The 24646-nt window shown below is 30.4% G+C and overlaps 1 protein-coding gene across 8 annotated transcripts in view; it reads left to right on the plus strand.

Moving 5' to 3' along the window:
* The window catches only part of poe (E3 ubiquitin-protein ligase-like protein poe), a 216588-nt gene that overhangs the window by 79772 nt on the left and 112170 nt on the right, over positions 1-24646 (plus strand). For all 8 annotated transcript variants that reach the window (XM_075371905.1, XM_075371903.1, XM_075371908.1 and 5 more), the window contains 11 exons: positions 3375-4011; positions 6393-6587; positions 8349-8610; positions 11573-11791; positions 14394-14622; positions 14985-15190; positions 16148-16307; positions 17398-17579; positions 18462-18707; positions 19505-19639; positions 21761-22112. In XM_075371905.1, the coding sequence (XP_075228020.1) occupies positions 3375-4011; positions 6393-6587; positions 8349-8610; positions 11573-11791; positions 14394-14622; positions 14985-15190; positions 16148-16307; positions 17398-17579; positions 18462-18707; positions 19505-19639; positions 21761-22112 (2823 nt within the window). The remainder of the gene's footprint in view (positions 1-3374; positions 4012-6392; positions 6588-8348; positions 8611-11572; positions 11792-14393; positions 14623-14984; positions 15191-16147; positions 16308-17397; positions 17580-18461; positions 18708-19504; positions 19640-21760; positions 22113-24646) is intronic.

Genomic DNA, 24646 nt, shown 5'->3' on the forward strand with positions numbered 1-24646 from the left:
AGTCCCCATTAGATATTATACACTTACACCAGTGCTTTTTCCATTCCTTGAAATACTTCTGGAACTTGATCTTTGAAATGGTGTTTAGCTCTTTCAGCTATTTGCTTTTAATCTCATCTATGCTTGTAAAACGACGACTCTTAAAGGTTTTCTTTATTTTTGGGAATAGAAAAAAGTCACACAGGGCCATCTCTGGCGAATGTGGCAGCTGGGGGTATCATTACAGTGTTGTTGTTTTTGGCTAAAAATGGATGAACAAGCAATGAAGTGTGAGCTGGAGCATTATCATGGTGCAAAAGCCTTGAATTGTTTTGTCACAAATCCAGGTGTTTTGTTGAATTTGTAGGTAATACTCCTTATAGATCTTTTGACTTTGTGACAAGAACTCATAATCCATTATGCCGTTAAAATCGAAGAATATGGTGAGCATTACCTTCACATTTGCTGAGCTTTTTTCAGTCTTGGTGATCCAGAATGCCTCCACTGGGACGATTGAGCCTTATTTTTGATATCATATCTGTAAACCCATGATTCATCACCTGTTATGACACATTTCTGTAGTTCTGCATCATTGTTGACTTCATTTAGCGACTCCTGAGCAACTTTCATTCGCTGCCATTTTTGTTTGAAATTCAACAATTTTGGAGTCATATGTTTCATACCCAAAACATCCAAAAAAATTTCATGGCATGAGCCAGTTGATATCCCAACATCTTTAGTGACTTCTCTGATTCAGCGATCATTCATTATTTCTTTCACTTTTTCCACGTTTTCATCAGTTGTTGATGTGCTGGGGTGTCTGGCGCGCTTGTCATCTTTAATGTCATCACGACCTTCTTGGAAACGCTTATAGCACTCGTAAACCCTTGCTTTACTCATAGCAGACTAACCAAAAGCAATATTTAACATTTTTAAAACATTGCTACACTTAATTCAATTCTTATAGCAACATTTAATAAAAATTCTCTGATTCATTATTTATACAAATAAAAAATCGCCGATCGTACCAAAACATTTGCTATCCTTTTGACAGCTGACAACAGACTAAAAATGTACAGATACTTTTCAGACATGTTTACCAGTACAAGAACCAAAAAATCCCAAGAATTGGACTAATACAACCCGTGAAATTTCAAAATTCTTGTTAGTTTTTGAGCACACCTCGTATTAAAACAGCTTACTATCACCTTCATATGACCTCTTCTAACCACAACCATCTACCATAACTTACAACCTTCAACTATCAAATTAATCGATTTGTGGAAGTGCGATCCCTGTGCCTTCCTCTAATACTGAAGGTTTCATGTAAAAACTCGCTAGTTTTCCCATTTCTAACTTTAATTAGACTATGCACTCAGATCATCCTTCAATGATTAATAAGGTATGAATTAAAGTCCAGTTTCTAGTAACAAGGGCAGGCAATTGGCTTATGACAGAGGTTACGGATGCCCTTTTACGGTATGGTAAGAGGGTATCCCTAATTTAATTCCAAAATGGCAGCTACCAATTTGGCCCAGTTTCTGAGTAAATTCCATTTAAAGATTTTCTATTGATTTAGGTAGCTTATTTATACATATCATCAAGTCATAGGAGCCAACTGGCAAGCATTCCAGTCTCACAATCAAGAGGACTTGGGATTTAAAGTAGAGACTCCCCCTCCTAACATACTGCTAAAGGACATCAAATAACTCCAATATAGCTGATTGACCGCTTGCCCTTATAAACTTGGCCATCTGAAGATTAAACAAATCAATTTTCCCTCCATTCAGTGGGACTTTGTCAGGAGCCAGAGATCTAGCTCAGCTTTGGATCAAGTGGAATGTGAGAGCTCCAACCTTGGCCTGTTGAGAAACAAAACAGAAAAAATGAGATTAAATGCAAGATGCTCTAGATTTATAGTACGTCTTTTTAGACTGCTATGAGTGGTAAGGACCAGTACTACTCTCGCAAGTTCAGACTTCAATTTGGCTGAAATATGAATTTGAATTTGACATTTTTTCCACACCATAATAGATCTTTTGTTGGTTTCAGAAATGATCACTTTTTGGACAATGGTTGTAATTATTTTTACTCTAGATTCAGGCCCCTCATGGGCCAAGGCTTCAAGTTGGTGCCTGATAGAAGCAAATTTCTCACTAAAAGAAATTGATTTTTGTTATTTCTTATCGTTATCTTTGTTATTTCTTTTCGTTATTTCTTTCAGTTAAACATTTTTATCATTTGTTCTGGATCTAGTACAGTAGTAATTCTTAGTATTGCATCATTTAACATTGTTTCATTTATTTTATTTGTTGATTACCACTACTCAGTTAAATTTTTTCTAGCAAATTTTATTCATTATAGTCATTGTTCTCACAGACATAATACTGTCTGTTACTGTATACTACTGTAGTATTATAATAATAATAATAAAACTTTACCGAATGACACAATGGAGGCTTTACCCAACATTACTTCAGATCCATTAGGCTTATTATACAATCACTGGACCTGAAGCAGAGTCCTTGAGATGGTACACACCAAGAATGAACGACTGTATCATCAGTGTTTCAAAATCCTCAGAATTATTAGGATCTACAGGGTGAGTTGTATAGCTATGGAACCAGTATTGATGATTAAGTTGTGAGTAGTAAGAAGTATCGTCTACCCAGGATAGGTTGGGGTAATTTGTCTTCTTGCTCTAGCATGTGAGTTACTCTCACAGTAGATTAATCTTTTATTGTAAATAATTGTGTTGGTAGAAAAGGAAGTAAGATATATACTATAAGGTGTAGTAAAATATGATAGTCAAATTGATCAGTCATGAATTAAACATAAATTAATAAAAAATACTATATTGTACAAAGTAGATATTTGAAAGAGATATGATAGGTTAACATCAAACAATTTTTCATCTAATTTTATTTATCAAAAAGTTAAGGATCACACACACAACAGTTTTATTTTAGAGTCTTACATTATTAAATTTCATCAGTTTTTTTTTTGGTTGGTGTCTAGAAAAAAAATTTTTTTTTCAGAATGAATGATTTGTAGTGTGTGTGAAAGTGGCAAGCCTGACCGGGATTCAAACCCGGGACCAAGATGCTACCACTCATACCACGGAGGCTGGAAACTAAACTTGCCTTGTTTTACTTTTGTTGCTTCAACTATTGATATTTGTCTGGTTATCATGGTGTAAAATCCTTATTGTAAATGGTAGATTTGCCAGGATGTAATGAGATGCAGATAATTGCCTTTCCTAGAACTCCATTCATAGTTATTATTGCATTTCTAATTTGTTTGTTAAAAGTTCATTGAGAGATCAATTCATATTTAAAATGTACTTGTTTATAGATATTATTATAAAAAACTTTTATTAATATTGTTTTTAACAGCTGAAAAAAATCCAGGTGATGAAGCTTTAGAAAGACTTTGCAGTTCAGTCTTACGTTTGCCATCTGTAGAAGCAAGCAAATTATCCAAGTGGTTACATCATGTTATATTAAGTAAAGAGACAACATCTGAAACCACTCCTACTACAGCGCCATCAAATGTATCATTATTACCAGTATGTTCGTCGACTGGAACTACTATAACTACTGGTACGGCTACCTCAAATACTGCAATGGCATCTACTTCATCTTCAGTTGGAACGGTCAGTTTGTCTACGACAGCTGAATCAACTACAGCAACTATTTCTACATCAACTTCAACTTCAGCTGCTATTGTGTCAGTAACGCCGAGTGTCGCAACAAATACTAGTACTAGCACGACCATTACTAGTTTGTCCGCTACAAATGCAACAGTAACAGCTCCAATTGTTGCCACAGTAGTGCCTACAACTACAACTACAGTTGCTACTACTACTTCTACTGCTACATCAACTTCAACTACAGAAAAAGATACTGCAGTAGGTGAAAAAGAAAAGCAATCCGCAAATAATGTTACTACAGAACAAACAAAGAAAACTCTTCAACAAGAGAATCATCAATTACTTCAATATATAACATCATATATTGTTAAAGAAAATAGGTGACTACTTTTTATTTTTTTTTTTAATAATAAGGTGTGTGTGTGCATGTGTGCGTGCGCGCACCAATCTGTATATTATTACTCATCATTTTAAAGATATTTTCTTGTTGAAAACATGGAAATATAACAATTTTAAAAGTTTTAACTGCATCTGTTATGATCATACAGTAGGTTTTAGATAAAAGAAATTTTGGCATAAATCATGGCATGCAATTCTTACCCAGTTTGTAAATTGAGGTGATTTTGATGAGATTTTGGATGATAATTAATCAGAGATGTTTCCATGTTAGTAGAGATTAAATTGTGATGGTAGTGCAGAAAATTTGACTAGTCATTAAAACACATTTAATAAACATTCTGTGACGGTAACAACTCTTTCTTAAATTAAAATATTATTATTAAATTAAAATTTTTTTTTCGGCTTGTCATTTTTTTCTTTTATAATTTGTATATGTAATAGCTTAACAATGAGTGCTGTGTCAAATACAAAAATTTATAAGTTACAGATTTTGCAAAAATTACTAACAATATAACACGAGTGAAGTTTGAGGTTAGTGAAAAATTTGTGATTGGAAGAGAATGCAAGGATAGTGGAAAGAGTTGTTTTCTCCCTACTAATTACAGAACCTGGACAAATGTCCCTTGCTGCTGTGTTTTTCTATTTTATCTGGTGGGTTATCATCTGTTTTGTGGCGGTTATAGATTTTATTTTATTTATGGACGGATTTCGTATTGCATTCCGGTCCCTTAGACCAGTGAGAAGTAATTGACGGGCTGATGTGGTGATACTAAGCGTGTGTGTTCTTTGTACTTCCGGCAACATTCCTCTTCAGTCTGTCCTCTGAAGGCCTCTCAGTGCTAGAGCCTTTTAATTAAACAGGGATTTGCCTTCCGTGGCGGCCCTAGTGTTTGGAGGAAGCTTTCAGATACACATGTGTCCAGGAAAGGTTTGGTGGGATCATATAGACCCAGTCATTGTGCTGGTTCACCTGAAACAGATATAAAATGGAGGCATGTTCTGTATTGCAAGTATAACAGATCTCATTCAGGACGATATGACAAACCTCTCATGTTTCAACCTACCTACTTAATAAATTTTTATAAAATTTTTTTTCCCTTTACAAAGCACCACTCTTAACGTTCCCACTCGTGCGTGCAAAAATAAAACCCTAATAATGTTGAAAAATATTAATTAGGATAGTATGGGCTTAGATATAGATGTTTTCAATAAAATTTGAAAGTTAACAATTTATTTAATTTATCATTTAATTTATCATTTTGAATAATTAAGTGGTGTAATAGTAGTTAACACTGGTCAGGTAAGATACATTTCTGTTAGTAATAATGACTATTAAATTAGGTTGGGATCAACAAAATACAAAGTCAATGGATTTGGTATAAAAAGTTTAAAGATATTTTATTTAATTGAAGACTTTTACTAACTTAACTGTATACAATGAAATGAATCTAGCCAGGTACCAGCGTCTTATCTATTTCCTGTTGAGGATACCTTTGGAGCGTAATACAACAAAACCATCTGTTCAATTATTATTAAGCACTCGTTGGGACATTAGATTTTATCTATATCTATATTATTGTAGGATATTATAATGGGGTAGATTAAATTGTTATTGGTTCATGTATTTATTTTACATTTGATTTGAATAAAATACAACCAACTAAATGTTTAATTATTTGTTCAGCACTAGTTGGGATAAATAAAATTTGATTCAATTTAATAATCTTTTTAATTTAATTTTTATTTTAATCTTGTAAAGATGGGCATTGCTAAAAACTGCAATTTGTTGCTGTTATTGGCTGTGAAGTTTATGTAGTAACTCCAGTGAAGAAGGTGCTGTTAATTACATTGGAAGAAAGTTTCCAGTATTTTGAAAGTTGAGATATTGAATATTTAACATTTTTAAATTGGGTCTGTACACCGTAAATTTTGATGGTAATAACCATAAAATTTATAAAATGGGAAAAAAGACACGACTTGTCAATCTATCAAATATACTACCTAAACCTAGCTGGCAAGTGTCATAGTAAATGTAAAATTTTGTTTTAACTAAACATGCCATAATATACAATTGAAAAACAGTTCATCTGATGAACAGTTCTCACTAAAGGAATAGAATAAATGTGGGCCGTACTTTTGGCACATTAAGTGTTACTAAGCTTATAATGTTGTGGATATTAATCTTAACTTTTTAAATTCTTTGTATTATTGACAGGAAGTTTATGTGTTAGTATTTGTTAAAGTTCACCTACTACACCTAATGTTAGCATTTAAACTAATAAAAATAACAAAAAATGTTTAAAATTAATTAATTATATGAAAATGTATGTCTTTTACTTAATGAAACTTTTTTTTTTTAAAGTGAGACTCATGCTAAAGAAGCGGTAGCTGTGACATTATTAGAAGCTTTAATACCATTGGGGTCACAACTTCTTATTTCATCCGAAGGAGCTGGTTTCCCTGAATTAATGTTAATAATGGCTACATTAGCTGATGCTGGTTCAGGAAGAGGACATATGTATTTGTTTTGTGCTTGTACTGAGTGGCTAGAAATATGGTAAGATATGGTGAAACATTAAAGATAATAAAACAAATTTAATGTTTTTATTAATTGATAATTTTTTTATTAAATGTTGCATAGTGCAACCAAGATTGATGTATAGTGGTTAGACTTAATTAAGAAGATGTTAAGAAAGAGAAAAAGAAATTATATACTTTATCTTACTTTAAAGTAGGATAGATATATAGTTTCTCCTACTTACTGGAGACAGTGTATATAATATACTTTTTTCAATGTAATTATTTGTAGGTTTAGGTTAATGAAAAGGAAGATAAATTTTGTTGTTTGTACTATCTGTCGCAGTCTTTCTTTTAGTTGTGATTTAAATAAAAAATCTGATTCAAAGTGATCTTAAGTAAGTTGCTTTAAGCTTGTACTGCTCTACAAACTTTAGAGGATTTGTATTCTAGACATCCTATCATCACAGAAATTTGTAATACAATTGTTTAATTGAATTGTTACAACATAAAAGTGAATTTCTGCTGGATTCCTAACAATGTGAAAATCCTGGGTAACAAACATGCAGATTCCACTGCTAAAGATGGTTTTATTAATTCCATTAAACTTACACTTTGAAGATGTCAAGGGAGACTATATGCTACAGCAGATAATAAACCCTGACACATCAAAGATATGATGTTACCATGGGACTCTTCATGCAGAAAAACCGTTGAGAAGAAGTGGTCCTGTGCTGATGTTGAGAAAATACACCACTATATGCACGATGCATCTGCCACATAACTGTGCTACATCCTTGTCGACTGCATATGTTATGCAGCCTTACGTCGCAAATCCAAGTTAATGAGAGACATCTGTCACATTTTAGGAAATGATAGGAATGCATTAAAACAGGTATTATTTACTTCTAAAAAGAATCAATAAGATTTAATGATAATCAATTATAATTTTATTTTGTTATCCATGATAAATATTTTGTTTAATGGTTACGTTTCTTTTGCTATTCTAGTTTTAATTTTGTTAATATCTTTGTTTTATCCTAATTTTATTAACATTTTAATAACCAAGAAGGGGTTTCTTTTTATTTCATGACCCAGGCGACGATAATACAAAAGGATTTTTGCCCCCTCTGTAAAAAGATTACAAACCAACACTTGTGGTGAAGAGATTCATGGTTAGGGTGGGCTGTTTAGTATTATCTACATTTTTGCTGAGCTTGTTATGCTGGTATTTAACACGTACTCAGTTCGGTAAAGAAAGCAGTGGAAACAACTTGACTGCTTACTTTCCTTTATTAGCCAGGCCACCATAGCATGCTTATTACCTTGGGATAATACAATTTTGATGAGTAATTTGTTGGGACCCAATGCATAGTATAAAAAGATTTTGTTCCTAATTTGATAGTTACGGTTTTTCATCAGTAATAGAGGAAATTATGATGATCCCTTAGATTTTTTATGTGTAAGTAACTTATCTGGCATATTTTCAACATTTTGTTCCTCAATTATATAAACAAAACTATAGTAATATATAATAACAGTAATACAAAATCTGATGGAAAAGAACTGGTTTTGTCTTGTAATCTTTAATATCCTTTATTATTATTTTGTTAATTAATTACCACATATAGTACAGCTATGAAATTATTTTTGATATCATAGTGTTCTTTTTGAAAAACTGGTTGGTTAATTGTTAAATTACACTTACTAGAAAAAAGTCGTGCATTGAATTTTACTTACTGCTTTGTGTCTATTATTTTAATGTTCCTTGATTTGGTTGTTTATTTTTTTTTTGTTACAGTAAAAATTATCTTTGTAAGAAAGAAGTTCTGACTAAATTAGAAACTAATACTGGTACAGCAAATCTGATGGTTGAATCAACATGTTACATGGTAAATTATGTTTGTGATATAGTTTCTGCTCTATGCCCTCCTTCTGCGTCAGGAGGCCGAGCTGCTTCTCCTCCTTGGGATGGTGAAACTTTACCACCGCCTGATCCTGATACTGATTGGATGGATGAGTTGGGTCATGAAGATGATGATGAAAGTGGTGGAGATGACTCTGTAAGTTTAACATTGTAAATGCAGTTCTTGACATTTTTTCATTTCTTTAAATTTATGTAATTTATCTTGTAGTCTTAGTGGGATTAGATTTTGTTTTTACTGATGATAAAAGTGTGTGTATACCTAAAGGAAAATAGTGCAGTGTGTACTTTTGTAAGGCTACTTAAACTTAAAAGGATGGGACCATCACATTTTACTTGGCAGTAATATTTTCTCATCATGTAATAAGTATATACAGTGCCCCCTCAATTTATGCGGGTGTTACGTTCTGGAAAAGTTCTGCGTATAATGAAATAGTGTAAATTGAGACTCGCATTTAATGCAGAAATACAGGTAAAGTAAATTACTGTACTCAAAAAAAATACTGTACTTGATTTTACTATTTTATTATTGCAGTATCATTGTATTATTTTAATGATATTGCAGTACAATTTATGTATCTAAAAAGAATATTTGTATTTAAAAAAGAAAAATTATGTGTTGTGTACACTGTATATAGATTATTTCCACTAACATCATTTAACATTTAGCATCATTTATCATTAGTTTTTTTTTTTATTTAACATTAAAAAACATAATATAATAAGAGAACATAACATAATAAGAGAGTGGTGGTGGACTGTTGGGATTTGTTCTTCCTTATATGGTACAACTATTTTTCTTGTTCCTGTTGAAACCGCAAACAACGCTCCATCAGTGGCCCTTCGGCAATTATAAATTCTTTCAATTCCTTTGCCATTTTTACAAATTTGCCTAAATTTGTTAGTCACCTGTTTTTTTTTAATCAAAATTTTCTCTTCTTCATTTTCGTCACTGTCTTGTACAATTTTGTTTTCTATCATCTCCATAAGTTCCGAGTCGCTTAATTCTTCATTTACATCCTGTGCCTGTATGTCTAAAAATTCTTCTCCTGGTAACTATCTGGCAATGTTGACTATTTCGTTACAAGTATCCTCTACATCTTTATTTAATTGATCTCTATCCTCTATGTCTTCATTCATCCTCTCTTAGGCCAGGCCTTTACAGCTTTGGGCCAAAGCTTCTTCCAGCAGATGTTTAATGTTTTCTGTTGTAACTTGTCTAAAGATATTTTTACATTTGCAATGAGTGCAGCAATTTTATATTTTTTCCAGCATTCACTCAGTTAAAGATTTGTTCTCTTCCATGTCATCAAAAAATTTTTTTTAATATTTGATGAATGTATTACGTTTTGAAAGTTGCATTTACACTCTTGTCAAGGGGTTGCAAAAGTGGTGTAGTGTTGGTTGGAAGAAACTCAACTTTGATATTTTCATCAGCTTCTTTTTAGTAGCACCTCTACATGAGCCGTAAAGTTGCCTAGAACAAGCAAAACTTTGTGTACAAGATTTGGATGCTAAGTACTTTTTAACCTCTGATTTAAAACAGTTATTAAACTAATCCATACAAATATCGGCAGTCACCCAAGCACAGTTATTAGCTCGACAGAAAATTGGAAGGTTTATTTATTTGTGTTTTTTAATGCGCGAGGATTAAGGATTTATAAACTAACAATGGCTTAATTAAGCAGTCTCCAGATGCATTCGAGCACAACAACAACATAAAACGATCCTTTGCTGCTTTATAACTCAGCGTGGTTTTTTGTTCTGTAAAAAGGAATGTAAGTTTTACCATCTTTTCTAATACACACTTGTTTCATCTGTATTGAAAACCTGGTCTGGTATGTAACCTTTCTCCTTTATGATGTTTAAAAATTATGCTGGGTATTGTTCAGCAGCTTTGAAATCTGCAGAAGCTTTTTCACCTGAAGTTTCATGTTGTGCAAATAGTGCCTTTTTTAAATCTCTTGAACCAGCTCTTGCTAGTATTAAAACTGAAACTGATGGATGAACTATTGGTAGAAATTTCAGATTCATTACCTGTTTCACTGGACATCCTGCGATAAAGCTGCATAACCTTTTCTCAAATTAAAGCTGAGCTTTATGGCCTATGCTTTTTGAGTTTGGTCTTCAATCCATGATACTAACAACATCTCGACTTTCTCCAATATCGGATTTCACGCGTACAAAATGAGCTTTGTAGAAACTAGTTCACTGGCCGCTATACTTTGGCATATTTTGTCTTTATTAAGCTGTATTGAATGCACAGACGATTCATTTAAATTAAAGTTTCTAGCTACAGAAGCCACAGTATCTTTATTATCTAGGCAATTTAGAATTTTATTTTTTTTCTAATAACGATAAAACACAGTTTTTTGTACACAGCCACATTTAGGCTAACATAAACTGTGAATGAATGATTATTGTGAAAACACTGTTCATTACAATGACTCAGGCATTTCTTGTAAGTACAGGATAAATGTACTGATAAGTGTGTGGATATTTAATCTTGCAATCGAAGTATGTTCTGCAGTACATTATTTGTCTACTTTACAAAATATGATAATGGCCATGTGACTGCATATAAGTGAAACTTATCGCATATTTGGAAATAATTTTACTAATTTATTCAAACACGATGACTGCAATCGTGTAAAAAAATTATGTCTATATTGAGGGTACACATACACTGTACAAGATTTGTGTTTTCCTCCAGAAGCAAAGTAATCAAAATTTAAAAAAATCAGGTTTTGTAGATGAAATACAAATACATCTGTGGTAAAGCAGTATTTAGGAATTAGTCGATTGATTTACATTTATTTATCTTTTAGGAAATCAAAATTAATCTTCATTGTAAATAATTGTGAAAAATTATTTATTGTTTAAAAACCATTATTATAAAATTATCAACTTAAAAGAAATTGATTTTTATAAATTTTAACCTTTAATATTTATACGTTAAAAGAAACGACTTGTGTATTATTAATATGTTGCCGATAAATATGTAGACATGAAACTGCTTCAGCAGAAAGTGAAAAAAAGTCTGCATATAATAATACACTTTTTATTTATCACATTATGAGAAATCTTAATTCTAATTACAGGATGAAGACAGTTTATGCAACAAATTATGTACATTCACTATAACTCAAAAAGAATTCATGAATCAACATTGGTATCATTGTCATACATGTAAGATGGTTGATGGTGTTGGTGTTTGCACTGTCTGTGCTAGAGTGTGTCACAGAGGTCATGATGTTACTTATGCTAAGTATGGTAATTTCTTTTGTGACTGTGGAGCCAAAGAAAATGGTGCCTGTCAGGTGAAGTGACTTTTTTTATGTTTAACTTTTTATATATTTTATTAATACATTGTGTTTAAATATTATTATATATTTATTTACATCATCAATTATTACTATTACTTGATAAGCCTATAATAGTTATATTAGGATTCATTTTATTAATAATTAGTATTTTAAATTACATTAATAGTTATATTAATAAATATGACTGGTCTATGTTATATTTATATTAACCCTGAATCTTCGGTAATTGTCTTCTTATTATTAGCTTTGTGTAGTGAAAGGCATATGAATATTAAAACAAAATTGATGTACTAATATATTTTATTTTGAATAGTGTAGCTTTATTTTATATATTTTTCTTTAACATTGCTAATTGGTAATTACTGATTTATGCATTGCTCACCTTGAATTCTTTTTTTTTTTTGTGTTTTGTGGTTTAGATAACTCCTGTAATTCATGTATATAGTTTTTATTTATGAAAATAATGTTGCGATAGAAAATACATGCCCTTGTCCATTGGGTAATTAAGTTGCATAAATTTATATTTATTTTTGCAGTGCTTAACTAATTCATGTTCTGCTTCAGGTGGTATTTCTTTATAATAAATAAATATATATATATCTAGTTGAAAATGTACTTTTTTTTTGTTTAAAAATTAAAAATTTTTTAATAAGAGAATTTACAATTTTTGTAATTATTAGTTAAATATTGTTGCTTTAAAAATATTTTTTACTACATAAAGTATAACAATATTTTTTTAGTTATTGTTTCTATTTGAATATGTACTATTTTTTTTTTTTTTTTTTTTTTTTTTTTACTATGGATCCTTAAATTCTGTGTTAAAAAAATAACTATATGGAATGATTTCTATTTCTCATTCAAAAAAATGATATTTAGGCCAGATAGGTCATTATACTAGATGAAGAAAAGGTGAGACCTTACATTCAACATACCTATCCTACTAGAACCAGGTAATTATTTTCTAGCCAAATGATCAAGAAAGAGCAGTAACTTAATAGTAATAATATGCAATAAAGAAAATCATATTTTTATTTTATCATGTAAATTTAAAAAAAAATTTTGGGAAACTCACCAGTGCTAATTAACAGCATAAATTAAGAGGGCAGATGATAGAAAAAGATGTTACTGCAATTCAAAATAAACAATTATTTATTGTTTAGAATGTACAATGTTACTACTATTCATTGCAGTCATACATTTTAATCACTTTTTAAAGCTTATATCAAGTTATAAATAGCTCAATAGCTAATAAAGTATTTGAAGTTGTGCAAAATTACAGTTTTTCTGTATTTATTTCATTATTATAATAGACAGTAACAAAAAAAAAATTCAGTATGAATACGAGCAATATCACATTAAATTAATTAAATTTAGCTCCTAAGCAACTTTATAAAGTCCTTCCGTTGAAAAAATATCAATTGGTTTAAAAAAAAAAAATTAAAAATTGAACTGCACTGTGAAAAAGTATCATATTTCAGCAACAAAAACATTCATAACTCTCTCAAAGGAAGTTGATAGATGACTCCCCCCCCCCCCATGCCACAGTTGATGAAACAAACGGCTAAGATTACCAGGATTGTGGTCATAGCATACAGGAAAGACCACATTTACTACTGTGTACGCAGATCTACGGGTGTAGCAGTGACTTGTTAAGCTAGAAAATATTATATTTTTTCAGAAATACATAAACAATGCTTGTATAAATCGTATGTCCTTTATGGTTCATCTTACTCGTCGTGAGGAGTGTATTCCTTATTGCATGTCGATCTCCACTTTTATTCCTGCTAAACTTTTGTTATTGATAGCCGCCTACCATATCTTTTTAGAAATCTATAATTTTTACTCTGCTGTCCACTGTTATGTGCACCTTCTATTGATTCTTTTAACATTGTTTTAATCAACCCTTCTTCTTATGATTATTTTGTAATAAGTTGGTTTTCATAAATTGTGCTGATCATTAAATTGTGCTCATCATTAATGCTTCATGTTTTGCTCTCCATGGTTTAAGGCTATCAAGAGTTTCATGAATTATTTTCAATGCCTGAGGTTTTTAAAATGTTTTTCAGGCTACATATTCTGAATGTTTCCAAATCCATTAAAATGTTTGAAGAAAAGATGTTGGACAAACGTTATTTGCTTTATTTTATTTTTGTTTTTATGTAAAATCCATTGAATTAAAATAGTTGTTGAAAGCATTTAGTTACCAAGAGATTGGCAATACTTGTATTGTTGAACATATGAAGGCAAAATAAAGATTAGAACGAAAGATCATTAATAGAATTTGTATTTGCTAATTCTTGGTTTTTAAAGTGTAGTTCTTAACTAAATATTAGTTGGTCCAATTAATGGTCCGCTATTTTTGAAAATGATTGGCTTAAGAATAAATAAGCAAACTACAGAGCTTTCTCTTTCGATATTGTTGTTAGCAGTGCACTGTACAAAAATAAACTTTTCCTTGATTTTTACTGTTGAATTAAAAATAAAATAAATAAAATTATATTTGAGTTTTACAATCTACTGCAGAGTCTGTATATTATAATTAGTTTTGTAAATGTTTAATTCTTAGTTTTGACAAAATAAATAATTTTATTTATAGGCACTTGTAAAAAGAAGCCCTCAGGCAGGAGCTAGTTCATCAGATCAACAACAAAGTACTAATCAAGGAACATCTGGACAAGTTATGCCATGCAGTTCTAGCACAGAACATATGTTGACACCTTCATTACGCAGAAGACCTTCTTCTCCTGCTGCATTGGATAAAACTAATGAACAAAGAAGTTTACCAAGAGATCGTCATAAACAGCCTGCTCTAGCTAAACAACTTGGTTAGTTTTTACTTGAATAACAAAAAAAATCCTTTAATGAGAACTTAAAAGTAGTATTCTAGTTGGCTAATTAAATTATCAGTTTTATAAACTTTTCATGTGTTATATCTACTAAGCATTGAAAAATAGAGGAGCAATGTTTCATTATCTATTTAAAAAAAAAAAAAGATTAAGAATAATGAGGATAAAATTTTATGCCAATTTTTTGTTAAAGCAAATCTTAGGATGGAAGTAATTTGGGTTATCTTTATTGTTCTTGTAATGATTTTTTTTATACTCATTTTTATTTCATTTGTTATATTTTATTTTATTATTGCCGATAGATGTTAGTTTATTTATTGAGTTATTTTTTATATTTGCAGAAAGTTTTGCTGATGTGTTGACTGGATTAGCATGGAAAGAAGGCCAGGTTACTTCACGACTGATTGAAGTATTGAAAGCGCTCATACCAGCAGTTGAAGCATCTTGTATGCGTCAGTCATTAGTCGGTTGCCATCAGCGAGCACAAGCTGCACTCGCACAACTTCACAGTATTGAGAAAACATTTGAGAGTTCTGATCAGCTCATGGTGAGGGTAATTTTTGTCATTTTTATAATCTTCTGTCATCATCATTGTTATTCACTCTTTTGATTGTCGTGTTGAGTTTTGTGAAGCTAGTGTTTTCTGTTTTCTTTGTTTTTTGATCCTTACAATTTTAAAATTGATGATAGTACAGTTCAGATTAAACCCCATGTCTCTTGACATAATTATATTTCTTTCAGTGATATCATTTTTTTTAATTTTTTGCCCTGTTGATGATAACAGTAATATATTCATTACTTTTATATTTTCTGGGACTGTTTCAGTGATCTGGATATGTTATTGTTATTTCAGCATTACTGTATTTTTCCATTTTTAATTGAATTCTGAGATCAGTGTTAAAAAGAAGCCAGAAGATAGTAAAAACAGGCTTCTTTTCATATATAACCTTAACAACAGAACTTATTGGTCAACCAGTGCATGGCTAGAAACGATAAGGGGTATATTGTTTTTTAACAAATTTCTATTAAAGTTCTCTGATTTTGTTGCTTTATTTGAATTTACTTCCTAAACAGCTGTTTCAGTAGATTTCACATAAACCACCTGTATCTTTCTTTTCTTTCATATCCTCCTTCTTTCATTCATGAAAAAGATAATTATCTATCCATTTGTTCGTTCAAACAGCTTGTACCCTGCATGTTGAATGTCAGCTTTGTGTCTTGTTTAGTGCAGCTGCCATCATATTGTTTTAATCTTTTAGAAAGAAGTTTTTATAGTAGCTTCTTAAGTTCACAATTTTTATCATCTTCTGTTCAGCAGATCAGTAAATTTTATTGATGTGAAGATGTGAGGGTACTTTATTGCTTTTTGGTCAAGACAATGATTTAACAAGTTTTGGTAAAGATTGCAACTGATTTGTTATATTCTAATGCATTTATAGCTTGCCTATTACTTTATTGGTGTATTGGACTGAATATTTCTTATTTGTGACTTTTGTTTGTGTAGGTTCCAACTTTAGGATCACAAGAAGGTGCTTTTGAAAACGTAAGAATGAATTATTCTGGTGATCAAGGTCAGACTATTCGACAGTTACTTTCTGCACATATGATTCGTAGAGTAGCTATGTGTTGTTTAGCATCTCCTTATGGAAAACGACAACATCTTGGTTTGTATTGATTTAATTTTCACTTATTTTCTCCTTCACCCAAGATGTCTAAAGGTGTTTCAGTTTTCACCTGGAGGTAGTAAATCTTGCTTTTGCTTTATGTGCTGTATCAGTTTATCATCTAAGACTGCATGGATTATGAAAATTTGACTGAGTATATCAGCACCTTTTCCAGCAGTTACTCTGAGATGATTAAAGTCATAGGCAAAAAATAAATTTTATGGCTTGATTTCTTGCCAGTTCAATTTAATTTTGATGCTTTTATTTAATAAATAACCCTATTAGTTTTTTTTGAAGACTGTATTTTATATTTGTAAAAAAATCAGACTTAAATGTCATAACTTTATTTCGGAGTAAAAATATGATGTAGTAAGTAATGGTTTTCATATCCAAGAAATAATTACAGTTTTGTTGTTCACTCATTAAAATAAGAAAATAAAATTTCGGAATATAACAAATAACTGTTACCTCAAATGTTCCTAAAGAATTTGGAACAACTTTTAAAGTTTGGATGTGTCCATTCTGCTTTTAATATCCTAACTCCTTCCTCCATACGTATTTGACGTTTCTAACTTCCATTTTTGGACACATGTTACATTCAATTTTCAAAAAGTCACCTGATATATGAACATCACATAATAATCAGATTTTACTTTGTAAAATTTGTCCTTTATTCATACTTTATCCTAGAAAATCAGTCCTTCAATTATTCTGTTTTACTCCTGAAAAAAGACAAAGCAAGTTTCAGAATTTTGAAATGCTGTTACCTTTTGAAAGACAAGGTTTAAACTATTCAAACCAAAGTAATAGTTTTTTTTTCTCTTGTTATTAGCAAGATTTATTTTTGCAGTTGTAGATAAATAAAATCTAAGAAGAAATTTATGATTAAAAAAATTGTTGAAATGGGTAATTCACTGATGTTTAAAAAGTTGTATTATAAAACTGCTATTCACACCTGTTTTCATTTAATTTTGATGGATGTGAATTAACCAAAATATCATTAATAGAAATATGAAGTTATAATTAAGTATACCCTTCTGATAATTGTTTGTTAAATTTTTATTTATAATTTGTTTATCTTTTTTTACAGCTGTTTCTCATGAGAAAGGTAAAATAACTGTTTTACAATTATCAGCCCTTTTAAAACAAGCTGATTCTTCAAAACGTAAATTAACGTTAACTCGTCTTTCATCTGCTCCAATACCATTTACTGTTCTGTCTGTAACTGGGAATCCTTGGAATGAAGATTTTCTTGCCGTTTGTGGACTTAAGGTACAGAAATAATTCATGTTAGGTTTTACTTTCTCTCCTCTTGTTTCCTTTAATTATTTGATAATCTGTATTGTATGTAATTAGACTTAAGAAATTCACCTCTAACCAGCTCCGATGTATTATGGATTAATAATTAATCCCTTTGAATGCAATTGCTTTTCAAATACATGCCATTAGACTGATATTTAATCACTTTTGAAGAGATTCAAAATAATCACTTTTGAAGAGATTCATATTATTTTACGTTAAGAAATGTATTCATATTTTTATTAATTTTTACCTTTTGAAAGAAATTATTATATGGTAAAATATTATTTTTCATATTCCTTACAGTTATTTTCAGCTACTATGTACTTTTACTGGTTATTTTTATATCATTATATTTCTCCATATTCCTTGTAGTTCTTTTTAGCTGTGCAATTTTACTGGATTTTTCTGGATTATTTTATCTTAAACAAGCAGATCATTTTTCTAATCAGTGATTTTGGTAATGTATACATATGTCTGTTTTTTCCTTTTCAGTGATTGTTCATTTTTAGAATATGAGAGATAATTGAGTATAACTCATTCAAAATTTGAACTGTTTAGTATGTTAAATAATTTTGATTTCATCGAATTAAGTTTTGAACCTCTTGTTTATTAGAAACCTCTTGGTGGGAAATTTACAACTTAGAGGAAGAGGAAAAACTTCTAATTTTATTTATGAAAATATTTCTTGAGTCTAGGTGCACAAGTTTTTAAGGAATTATTTTCCCCCCTTTTTTTTTATTGACGTAAAAAGCAAAGAATATCAGTCATTTTTATACATAATCATGGAAACTGTTTTACTGCAGTAAAAAACCAGGATTGATGATTGTAAAATATTCTTTTCTATTTTTACAGGATTGTCATGTGCTTACCTTCAATTCCAGTGGTTCAGTTTCAGAACATTTAGTATTGCATCCACAATTAGAAACTGGTAACTTCATAATTAGAGCCATATGGTTGCCTGGTGCCCAGACACAATTGGCACTCATTACTGCAGATTTTGTCAAAATCTATGATCTATCTAGAGATGTTCTATCACCTCAGTACTACTTTATTGTACCTACTGGAAAGATCCGTGATGTTACTTTCCTTTCTACACAGGTACATTATCATTTCTTATTAATTTATTTTTTAATTGTTGCGTGTTAAAATGAGTGGATCATTATACTTAGAAAATATTTAATATATTTAAATATACTTTAAATATTTAATTTATTCTGAAGCTATTGTGTTCTTAAAGTCAGAAATATGACTTGTTATAGCAATGAAGTGCCTGAAGTACTGAATGTGGAATATTTAAAATAGGATAAATGAAGTAGGTGTAGTGCAGATTCTGCATTCTGCGTGTTTAAAGTGACTTAAACCATATTCAAATTAACTTGCTAATCTAAAAAAAATTATTTTCTATAAAAAAAATAAAAAAATTTTTTGTAGTTTTTTGTTACCACTTACTGGAAGGCAGATTTGAGAACAAAAAATCAATTCAAATGGTATTCTGCTGTTTTAAGATAATAGGAGTTGTATAATGTTAATTATTTTATGATTTAATAAAGCAAAACATTTTAACCCAGAATTATGGATAACTTAACTGGAAAATTTGAAAACCAACCAATTGGCAATTGCTAATTGGTTGGGTTTCAATTAACCACACATCTCAGGAATGGTCGAACTGAGACTGTACAGACTACACTTCATTTACACTCATATCATCTGAAGTATTATCTGAATGGTAATTACTGGAGGCTAAACAAGAAAAAGAAAGAAAGAATATTATCTGGTTGTAGTGCAAACAGTGAGCTTACTGATAACATTTTCTGTATGTGTTAATATTAAATTATAATTTTTTATTATTATTATATTTTATTGAACATTTCTTTTTTAAATATATTTTCTTTTAGGATGAAAAAACTACTATGCTTGTCATGTCTTCTACTGGTTATATTTACAGCCAAGAAATGGATGAAGATAGTTCTGCAAAACATGGGCCTTTCTATGTGACCAATACTATTGATATATTTCATCCAGAAATAAAGGTAATTTTTATATTTTCAGAAATTTACGATCATGTGATAACTACATTGTATTGTCTGAAGTATGCTATTTATATTTATTTCAAGACTGTATATCTACATGCGTGAACACAAGCGATTATGTGTAGGCATGTCGTTAGGTATCAGGCATTTCATGGTGGAATATGTAAAAATATAAACAGGTTATTGGCATAAAAATAGAATTGTTTTAATACCACTATTAATTATTCAAGCTTTAGTATTAAAATTTGCAGATACCATTGATAAACTATAGAACACTGATATAAATGGAGACTTTGTTATTCAGAATTTAAAGTTACTTAACATTGTATAACTACATAATTTTAATCCACACTTGAAAGTATAAAGTGGAATTTTTTTTGCATTCTAAAAAAAGTTCAATGTGCAAAGGTCAGAATCACTCATTTTTAAAATCTAAACTATTATCATTACCACCAAAAATATTTTTAAAACCATAAAATGCTATTATTTGCAGTTACTGCTATTTATAATTTGCTCTGTTGTATAATTTAAAGTGTGGTAATTCATATAATTAATAATAGAGAAATGAAACTGGTTAGAAAAAAGTTTTAATTTCTTTATACCTGCGCACACTTATTTCACCACTGACCATCAGATAGCATGCCTAGAATTCATCTGGAATGCCGTTTAAGGCTAAGGCATGTGTTACACACCTTAGGATATATTCTGCAGAGTAAAAATAATGTCCCTTCACAATTTGATTTGATTTTTAAGAATAAAAAAAACAATCAAGCAGGGTGAAGTCAGGTGAATAAGGAAGCTGCAGCAGCAATGAAATTTCTGTAGATGTAAAAAACATCTGTCTTGTCGACAGTGCAGCATGAGAGGATCCATTATCATGATGAAGAATCTAATTGTTGGCAATGTTTCAACTTATATGGAACGATTTTTAAAGTCTTCTCATAATTTTTGTAAAGTAGTATTAGTATTGATTTACTGTTTCACCAGGATGAATTTTCTCTGTGTGCACAATGCTGATGGAATCAAACATACAACAAGCATGTATTTTTCTTCTGACTTTGACTTGCAATGTTTCTCTGGTCTGTGATTCCGGTGACACCTCTTCAATCTTTGATGTTTTGTTTCCAAATCATATTAAAAATATCAACTTTCAACAATGGTAATAACTCACTTTAATGATATTGAGTTTACTTTTACTTATTCTGATGTATCAAATACAACATTTCTCTGTACACTTGTAACAGATTTTTAGGAACAATTTTGGCACAAACATTTCTTAGCCTCGCCAAGAGAGAAGTTTCCTGATTAATGTTCAGTTCTTTGGCAGTCATTTTTACTGTAAATTTCTATCAAATAAAAGTTCATACACACTGACTGTGTTATTTGTTTGTGCTGTTGACAGTCTTCCATTGTGGTGTTATCTTCAGTATTGGCTCAGCCTTCAGAAAACATTTTATTGTAATGGAAATTTAGGCATAAATCGTAGCTTCATTCCCAAAAGCTTACCATAACTTGCTGTGATATTATCACTAGCTTGACAGAAAATTAAATGGCTTATCTAAGCGAAATATTTTGAGATCCATATTCATGCCTAGAAACACATATGCTATCACTTATTAAGCCCCTTTTTTAAACTCAGATTGGAAATATATTGGGCTCATAATGACAGGAAGAACAAGGTTAAATACTTTATTATTTGGCCTCATATTCGCTATTAAAACAATTAAAAATTAACCAAGTAAAACAGTAATAATTTTAAAATTGAATAAAAAGAAAGCAGAATGTTTTAATGAAAATACATATAAAAGAAATGGACACAAAAGAACAAGTGAATATCTTTATTAATATATTCACCATATATTATTAAGAATTGCTTATTGCTTGCCATATATATATATATATATATATATTAATATATATTGCCTTATTAAGAAAGAAAGTAATCAATAAATAACAAAATTATGCCAATAAATTTGTGTTTTGACATTAAAAGAATTAAATTTTTTTTTTCTAATATCAGCAGTTGCATTTTTCACTTAATTATTTTAACTACAGTATTTTAATATAAATTTAATTATTTATTTTTCCAAAATAATATAAATTTTTTTTTGTTTTGTTTAGGATGTAAGTGGTCAGGTGTGTGGAGGTGGCGTGTCTGTGTATTATTCACATACCCTTCGCTTGTTATTCTTCAGTTATGTGCAAGGCAAAAGCTTTTTAGCACCTGTTAGTAATTTAGATAGCGGATTATCACCAGTGTTTCAGATAACTATTAATCGTCCTGGTAGTGGTGGCGGCGGTAATGCTAGTAGTGGCACAGCAGGTGGTGGTGGAGGAAGTAGTGGCGGTAGTGGTAGTTGTAGTGGCAGTGGAAATAAATCTAATAACACTGCTTCTAATCAGCCGCAACCATTATGTCAGTGGAGTGAAGTGCCTAATCATCCTGGTCTTGTGTGCAGTGTTATGCAGAGTAGTAAGTAGATTTTTTAAAATTCTTATTGTGTTTATACAGTATTGGCTTGTTACTTATAATATTACAAAATTGTTTTAAATTGTTTAAAATTTCAACTGTACAATGCAAATATCTCAACTCTTGTATTTAGCTGTTAGGATTTATTGAAGTTTGGGGTTTGAACTAAGTTGAGTTCACTAAGGGAACTAGGACTAAATTTTGTTGTTGCGATCAACATTTTTTGTGGTATGTTGTGTTAAATTGCTTCGAATTACGAGACATTCATGAAATTGGCTCGTAATAAGTAGAACTAGGCGCGGGGTTCATGCTTCCGGGGTTCATGCTAGTTCAGAGGGATACGATATAGGACATTCAACATGTCCAGATGAGGCCTACAGCAAAGGCAATAAGCTGAGTTGTTAAATCACCGATGCAAATGTCTACTAGGCAATTTACATCAGTAGCATCCCAACAAGGCCAGGCTTATTACTATGAGGATGTAAAAAGTCAGTGGGCGATAGATGACTCCTGTTAAAGCCCAACAGGGCTGGGAATGCGGGGGGGATATGGCGACCAGAACGTCACTAGGTGTGGGGGTATCTTCCCCTATGGGATTGGGATGTTAGGATTTATTGATTGCCATTGTTCCATTCTATTATATTTATTACTTCTCAAAACATTATGTAACCTTTAATGTCCATTAAGTTAAATTATCTAATTAAAATTTTTTGTATAAAGTTGAACTGTATTTTCAAAAAATCATAATTAACTTCTAGTTTAAAAATGTTTGCTGTATCATAACTCCATAGTGTATTACTCTCACCACAATTGGCATTGTGACCACACGTGTCAAGCAGTTTCAACTAATTGGGACTGCTTGGTAATTCAAATGACAGAAAATCTAGAAAATATTGTCTTCGTTGAATATTTATGCTAAATAACAGTTTATTTACTACATAAAGTTTCCTTTTATAAATTTTTGTTTAGGTGTTTATTGAAATAATTAATTAACGTATTAATTTATTTATATACTTAACAATTGAAAATTGGTATGCACAGGCAATTTTTGGGTGAGCATTTATTACAGACATTAATACTATTAATACTATTAGTATTCTATTTTTAATTAATTAGATAACTCTTGTCATTTACTTTAAAAGCGTTTTTCACTTTTCTTTTAAGTTATGAGTCAGAAATTAGCATATGCTTTTCATTTCTAAATAAACTATTAAAAAAGGCTTTTTTATTGACTTTTTCATGAATCTCTGTGTTTATTATTTTTTCTAGTTTGTATTCCCGAAGATAAACATTTTGTAGAAAAGCATTCAGTTTATTTTTATTCCAGCCACAAATAGTGGTTTGACTTGCTCCTAACTCTTTAGTGATTTTTTTTTTTTTTTTTTTGTCTGTTTTTATAGCTTAATATTTATTATATTATTAATATTAGTATTGTTATTAATTTTCATCCATCCGTAATAAATAATCTTTGTTTTACAATCACTTAAAATTTCTTTGAACTAGGAAACTTTTCTGCTCAGTAACTTGTGCAACACCAATGAAGTAGAGTTAGAAACAACGAAAAGCAGTCAGTGCTTTTTTTCAGAAATATAATCCTCTTTAAACAGCAAGGCCTGTTTCAGTTTATTTTTGTTAATATAATTTCAATCTACATCAGAAATTATGTATTGTTTGGTTTTATTTACAAGAAGTGATTGAAATGTAATGCACACTTACTTATAACTTGCAAATGAAAAGAGATAGTCAAATGAAACAAATGTATCATAATAATAAAATTTATTTAACGTAGAATCTTAATTTAGTTTTCCAAATAGTCAACATTTATAACTACTTATTTTTCGTAATTGTTTTCTCATTCTGTTGATGAAGAATGAATGGCAGTCTTTCCTTGGTCCAAGACCAGTTCATCATTTGTGGTGAAATGATTATTCTTAATATCTCTCCTTAACTGCAGAAAAAGTGAATCACGTTGCACCAAATTTGATGAATAAGGAGGGTGTTGAAATATGTTAACATTTCAACTTCAAGTAGCCTTGATTGATTTACATGATGTGACAAGAGTATTATCGTATTGCAGAATTATCAGTTCTTTAGATTGTAAAATACAACACACACTTATCTCCTAAGGTGTTTTAACATTTTTACTTATTGCACAGAACTTACAGTTGACCTGGCATCCTGGTAATTGATATAATATATAATATGTTTAGAATCCTAGAACAACATCACAGAATTTTTTTTCAGAGGATTGTATTTTTAATTTTTTTGGTTGTGGTAAACCGTAATGTGCTGGTATTCCATGCTCTGCTGTTTTCCTTCTGTTTTTAACCAGTTTTAGAATGATAGTAGTAAGGGAATGAAACTGAAAGATGGGAGAACACCATTATATCCCAGTGTGCATTACATTTCAGCTCAAGCTAATAGTATTTTTGTTATGAAAATAAAATTTGAGTCATAAATATATTGTTAAAATGTAATTGTATTTTTCACAAAAAATTGTTATCATAAGCCTACTTAGTCGCACAAGAAAGATAATC

Source organism: Lycorma delicatula, chromosome 7, assembly GCF_047948215.1.
Source record: "Lycorma delicatula isolate Av1 chromosome 7, ASM4794821v1, whole genome shotgun sequence".
NCBI classification, from domain to species: domain Eukaryota; kingdom Metazoa; phylum Arthropoda; class Insecta; order Hemiptera; family Fulgoridae; genus Lycorma; species Lycorma delicatula.